The sequence below is a fragment of the Opisthorchis viverrini genome, assembly GCF_000715545.1.
Source record: "Opisthorchis viverrini unplaced genomic scaffold opera_v5_1, whole genome shotgun sequence".
NCBI classification, from domain to species: Eukaryota; Metazoa; Platyhelminthes; class Trematoda; order Opisthorchiida; family Opisthorchiidae; genus Opisthorchis; species Opisthorchis viverrini.
This window is the reverse complement of record NW_008751657.1, coordinates 8442590-8449445: the sequence shown is the minus strand read 5'-3', so window position 1 is coordinate 8449445 and position 6856 is coordinate 8442590. Positions and strand designations below refer to the sequence as shown.

General features: G+C 40.6%; 1 protein-coding gene across 1 annotated transcript in view; it reads left to right on the top strand.

Moving 5' to 3' along the window:
- Positions 1-5483, top strand: part of T265_00143 (hypothetical protein) — a gene marked incomplete at both ends in the record, with an annotated part of 71414 nt that extends 65931 nt beyond the window's left edge. The window contains 2 exons of the mRNA XM_009163800.1: positions 1380-1519; positions 5343-5483. Coding sequence (XP_009162064.1) covers positions 1380-1519; positions 5343-5483 — 281 coding nt within the window. The remainder of the gene's footprint in view (positions 1-1379; positions 1520-5342) is intronic.
- Between the last annotated feature and the right edge of the window lie 1373 nt (positions 5484-6856).

Below are 6856 nucleotides of genomic sequence, written 5' to 3'. Positions count from 1 at the left end.
CAGCCAAGACCGGGGCGGTAAAATGCTCCCGAGCCGCTAGTTCCTTGGACTCTCGAAGTAGCGCGACAACCTAGGAACAGCACAGGAATCCCCAGATCGGTCAATAGGGATACATCTTTAGGAAGTTTTTCGCTCGCAAATTAAAGGGCTGATGTCAGGATTCATTTACATAGTTATAATAAACAGCATTTGAACACAGTAGGACGCATGTTTTACAAGACAACATCATGTATCTGCTGCTTGGCATTTTACAGTATTTTTTTTCGAACTGGACCCCTGTGAGCTGATCTGCTCTAATAACGGTTTGCTCCATATTGCATGCGTCCGTGTCTGGATTTTATGCGCACTTCACCAGTTGATATTTGGGGGCAATCTACTTGGCAGGGAGAAACGAAACTGGTCTGTAGTGGTGGCTTCAGATCAATATACAGCCATCACGTTCTGTTTTCACAATGTTCATTCCGGATATTGGTTGGTTTATCGTTCACTAACTTTTGAGACAACTGCACCCGGAAACTATCAGCCATGCACGGACCATGTTAGGTCGTTTCACCATGTTGTTCATATTAACACGAATTTGTGTGTGTGAAGGAACGTCTCGGGAGCAACTTGTTTATTGATATGCGATCTTCAAACTGATGTATAACCTCTATAGAAGTGATGATGTTCATTTCAACAAGGTTTTTTATGTGGATAGTTTAGGGTGTACACAGTTCAGTGATTCATTCTACTGAAACTCTATCAATGCCATGCATGATAGAGATGTGAATAACAATTTATTCGACAGTTTTGAGGACACTTGGTGAATAAAAAATTTACAGTAACAAGCTATCCTTCAGGTAGTCAAACCTCTTTCAGGACAAAACATTCCAGTTTTGGAAATGCTATGGAAAATTAAGCAGCTTATTGACGTAAAATTGTGAAATGAGTTGAGAATGAGGACATGAATTTGTGTGCACCAATCGAAAACATGGGTAGGTGCAAATACATATGCGTTTTACATGTGCGTTCCTAGACTAGCCAAACACACAGAGCCTCTTAGTGGAAAAAAATATTCAATTCGCATTAACTAAACATTTTGTTTCCCTGGTTTCCTTGTAAAAGATCTGTCAATGATGACCGTCGCCCATTTGGTTGCGGAAATGGGAATGGTACTGTTGCTGACTGGTCATCAAACCCTTTCCAACTCCCATTAAGAGTAATTCCAAATTCCTCGTTTTTGCCGTGCTTACGATTCCCTAAGTAGAACGCAAAAATTTCATGAGTTGCTTTCATTTTCATGCATTGCTCTCATTCGCGGTCCTTTCGTTATTACGTCAAGCACATGGGGGCTTGTGAAACGTTCCATGACCTTTTTTTTATGTTTATCCTAATCCCAGCAGACTACATCGTTCCTCAGCAAAATGCGATGGATTTCTGTCCACCTTCAAAACTGACCAAGCCCTATGCCTTGCATCACTTCACTCATACTCTTCGACAGCTCACGATGGGTTTCCCTCTTCCACTACGGGCTCATCAGGTAAGCGCAGTCTTCGAGGTTCCGCCAACCTTATGTGCTACTTGAACCCAAATTAGACAGATTTCGACAAACGCATTCATTTGCATATCAATTTGGTTTTCAGGGAAGATTCAGCTTAAGACGGCCTTTGTGCAGCACATTCCGTTGAAGAATGTTATAAACGAGAGATTCAATTGAGTTTCCCGTGAAAATCAACTTGATATGCAAATGAGTGTATTTGTGGTCCATTGATTTCGGTTTTCGAAACCGTCACTTGTTTCTTTTATTCGTTATCAACTTGTCCTTATCGATTACTCTTGAAATTTACTGCCTACTACTGACTTTGTTCTGATATGAATAGCTACTGGAATTCGGCAATGTTTACTTGTCAGTGCGATACAGTGTTTTTGGAAGACTGAAGCGCTTGGAAAGGGGTTATGACGTTGGTCGCATACAATGAATAAAAAACGAGGAGTTTATTTTCCCATAAATCTTCCACTCAGGAATGCTTCTCAAAATTAAATGGCCCACTCTACACTGCAGCCTTCATTAGTGGAACAGAAACTATTTCAGCGATTTTTCAGCGACGCATATTCAAAGAGAAGAATATTTTACACTCATTACCTTCTTTGTTTTTTTCTCTCTCGCTAACAACGCGCAATATCAGATGAACTTACCGAGCTCCACACATAATCCCATGCCTATCAAAAATATTGTTCTTACAATGTCTGACCAATGCCAGTTGTGTTTGACCATGGCTTGTGATACCAGTGAGCGATGCGGATGCGATTTATAAGTCATTCTGGAGAGATAGTATTTGTTTAGATTCTGTCGGGGTAAAAGTTAACAAGAAAGAAAACCATGACTTATTTTCAGCAAATCAGGTAAACTGTGCTCTTCGGTAGGCTTCGCTTGTCACGCGACTGGACAGAGAACAAACATAACAGGGCTGTGTTCGGAAACATGCGCCCCGTGCCGAAGTTTGTTTTGCAGACCTGGAAATGATCATGGCAATTGTCTTAGCAAGCTTAGTTAGGGTGATTGTTCAAAGTTCAAAGCACAAAATCAGTTTTTGGACTGTCCCTTTGGACTGTTACTTTTACTATCTCGTTGACACTAATCTAAGGACAGACACTGTTTAATTCCATTGAATAAAGGCCAAATCCTTCACTTCCATAAGTATTATACTTATAGGTCGCTTTAATTTCGTAAATTGTGCAGCGTATCCCAGTATTCACGGATTCAGACGATTGAACGGAGCTTGAATGTTACATGTAGCAGACGATTTAGAAGCGATCCAAGTTATCATTTACGGGTAATAAACGCGACTACGCAGATCTCTAACTATGTTGATTGGTATTCATCAAAACGTACCCAAATCCATGTGAGGAAGTCCTCTGGAGTTCCTCCGTTAATGTCGTTTTTTTCTGCTCCTGCGTAAGTTTCAATGTTTTTAATGGGGAAGAATAGTTGCATGCACTTTGCTACCTTTAGTAAACCCTCGCAAATAAGTGCGTGTAAAAATCGTGCGTGCACCACTGTAAACAATTATCCGGGGTAAGAACCCATCCAACGCCATCTGCCATCACTAGAACATTCTTTGGTTTTAGAGTACAGATTCTGTGGCAATTATGGGCAAAAAATGCACCAAGGTGGTGCAAATCAGTTATCCTCTTACCCGCTGTCTACACCAAAAACATCTTCATTTCACTTCAAAACCAGACAGACCAAGCTGTTGTATGGTGCCACTTAAGTGCGACGAGACAGTATTCAACATTCAGTGATTTCACGATCAGATCATCAACAATGTGTTGTAACCAAAGGATACCACGGTAGGTCTGCGGGTGAAACTCAGTATCCCTGTGATACAAAACCGTGTGGTTCATCATGATTATGATCATACATAGTGATCCTGACAATAATTTGGGGATATGCCTGTAACTCACATTTCATCTAATCTATGGCCAAACCATCTTCGAATTCAGGTGTTCATTGACAGAGGTAGGCAGATATACAGAGGCCCGCAATATCAGCAGAAGGCGCAATATTCAATTAGTGTCATTCGAAAAATCCCATTTACAAAGGACTACTATCCAGCCATGCATTGTGATAATATGCTCTGTTAACAAACGCTTGCATATATCGGAAAGTGTAATACAACCCAGGGTAACCAACATCACATTCGAAAATGAGTGTTCAAACTGATCCATTCGTTTGCCTACTATAATATCGTAGGTAGTCAAGGAACAGTTCACTTGAAACTTAAATGCTGGTAAGCATTTGTTTGGAACTATATCTTGGAGAGCAAGGAATTCTCGTTTTCGCCTGCTAAGCATTTACGAAAGTCACAGACGACCTCGCTGATCTCAGAACGTTCAGAATACAGCACGAGGACATCCATACCTCAGCACATATCTCAGCGCATATCGCAGTGGTTACGCCAGCCGTCCGATAGAAATACTCATAGCTACCAAAAGTCTAAATAAGCAAGAACCAAAATGTCAGTGCAAAAGTAGCAACTTGAAGACCCAGGTTCTTGGCATGTTCACTGGACTGTAACGCAACAGTTCCAGCGGAGAGAGAAAGTAATTTCTTAGGGTAAGAATCAAATTAAGTGCTTTAGTAAAATTTCGTTTGGAATGGTGCAGAAGAAGAAAACAAAATGGACACAAACGATCACCATCGGAGAATCAAACCGTCATTCGAACGACGACCGAAATTCGATTCACAAGCCATGTTCAAGTAAATGATTGGTTTAACAATTGTCAGGTGACAAAAGAAGTCGAACACCGTTAAGCCACAATAAGTCACCTTGAGATTAAGGGCAAATAAAATACTAGTTAAGCGTTAACCATGGATCGTTAACGCAGTGGGATAATTCTGTGCCACGGGACCAATGAACGTGCACAGTGTGATTCTAATCCCAACTCACTGACTCAACTTTTTTCCACTTTCTCTTAAACAATACATAACCACATATTCTTCTGCTTTTTCAGCTTTTTGATGCACTTTCACCATTTTCATGGCAGCCGTAAAGCATGGGCCTTACAGCAGAAAGGATAACAAATAACTGTTTCTTGACCATGTCTCATAGATATACATTGTCAGCTTTGTTTGAAGTCACTCACAGCCTGATAGTACGGTAAACTCCCGTAGATGCAATTGAAAACTCCAGTTTGCTGAATTTAAAAACACTTGTGCCTGGCGAAACAAATATTTTAATTTCCTGAGAACATAATTATGCTAGCTAAGAAGGCTGAGTGACGTGTGTGGGGACCGGAATATTACTTTGGAATGTGTGCACATATTTCATAGTTTTGACAGCACAGGCGTTTGGTTTTTTAAACTACAAGTATCGAACGCAAGGCATGTGCTGCCAAATGTTGCAATTTATCTGTTTGCAGGTTTTTATTGCCTAATCTTGCAAAGTGAATAAAAAGTAATCATCTACATTGTGTTGCAAACGTACCCAAAATTTCTCGAAAATATATAGTACCGGAGGCAAACTTATGTATGAACATGTGGCACTTGGTGTTGTAGTTCTGAAGCTCTAAGGGTGCCTTAATTCATTGGCACTTTCACGGCGCACCCTTCACTTTCAGTTATATTCTTCCATAGATGCTACCCATATGGCTGCTGGCTCCTTTAAATGTATTGGTGCGTGTAGGTTTTGTTTTATTTTTTATTAACATGAGCTATTTTCCAGAAAGGAACTCAAATATAATGATTTAACTACGGAGATTCACCCCTTGAATCTTGGATTTATATTCTGTGAATATAAGGGGAACCTTGGTAAGTGAATTACAATTTTTCCTTGGATTTATTTTCTTTCCTTTATATTTAGTCTGCATCAAAATTGTCTACAAGCGCTTTTATTTGCTCATCAGGTGGAAGCAGTCGACGAGTTATGTTCTGCGTGAATTGTCGTATTCTGTCCCAAGTGGAGCATAAGGTTGACAGAAACCTGGATAATGTGCCAATCTGATGAACTTGTAGTGGAAGCGTGAACTCGGTCGTGGGCGGTTGAATATTTTTCAACTAATTCGCGAGTAGATTGTTACGTCTGAGTCGCAGGTAATTATGTTAAACTGCCAGCGGAACTAGTTTCGTTTTCGACTAACGACGGCACTGTGATCGTTCCGAAGTCAGATAGGGCCATTACGGCGGATACTTGGTTAAAAATGTCTCAAACATATCCGTGGCCACCGATTAAAAATGGTCCCAGAGTCAATAGGACCCGTTCCTGGGACCAAAGCCATCAACCAAATACCGAGTGGATTAGTTACAAACTACTTGCAATATTTCAGTGGCTGAACAAGTTCATCATTTTGAATATCCACGGTTGGATGCGACGCCATTGGTCACTGTTTCATCTTATTTTCTGACCAGCATTAGCGTTTTGTAACGATATAATTACCACAGTGACACGGAGGTAGCTTTTTTCATCATGGAAAGTTTTCAAATGATAGCGGCCATATATCGCACCAGATGTCGGCGTTGTTTAGCTGCGAAGATCCATCATTTTCCACCTTTGGGCACCTGATTCTGATTCGATTTGTTCGTCCATTACACAGAGCGTAAAATTGTTTCAAGTTCTTTCATTCGCTGCATTGGCTTCTTTTCGACGATAATGCTGGCGTATTTTGAGAAACAACACACTGCTTTGATTCAAGAATACGATGGCTCATGGATACGATTATGGCGGCATCACTTACTACAAAATTCTGTTGATCCACCGATCGTGTTGCTGGAAAGTGAGTATCATTTTGTGGCGACTTGTAAACCGCAGTCGAGAGGAAAAATAAGAGTTAGATTAAATGTGTTATTAATTCATTATATTGGACAAAGAGTTGCAGTACAGTATCTCTTGGTTGTCGCACACTGAAAACTTGTGAGGCTCATAAAACCAGAAATTGATTCAACAGTATGCTGAGCCCAAGAAAATAATCGGCCCAAAGCAGTTCACGAAGAAAAAACAAACAGAGAGCCTCACATAACCCAAATAAAGCAGGCTCACTGAATCAACCAATAGCCAACCGGCGGTTACAACAACAGTCACTCAGCAAAAGTCTCAAAGTCGCCAGCGGCTAGACGCACAATGTATTTTTTCTGCAAAACCCCTGCAGCCGAAATAAAAACTTTAACGTCAAAATGTTGCACTTCTTTGCATATATGCGTAGATTGAAAACCCCCCTCATCTGCCGTTATTTTTATGCGATTTGTTTTAATCGAGACATTTGAAAATTATTGGCGCACATTCGGCTTTGAACTTCGTCTGCTGTGGCTTCGGAAGTGGCTTTCGTTGAGAAATTTGTGGGTGTATCGTTTTCATCCTTCATGGCATTTGAGAAGACCTTA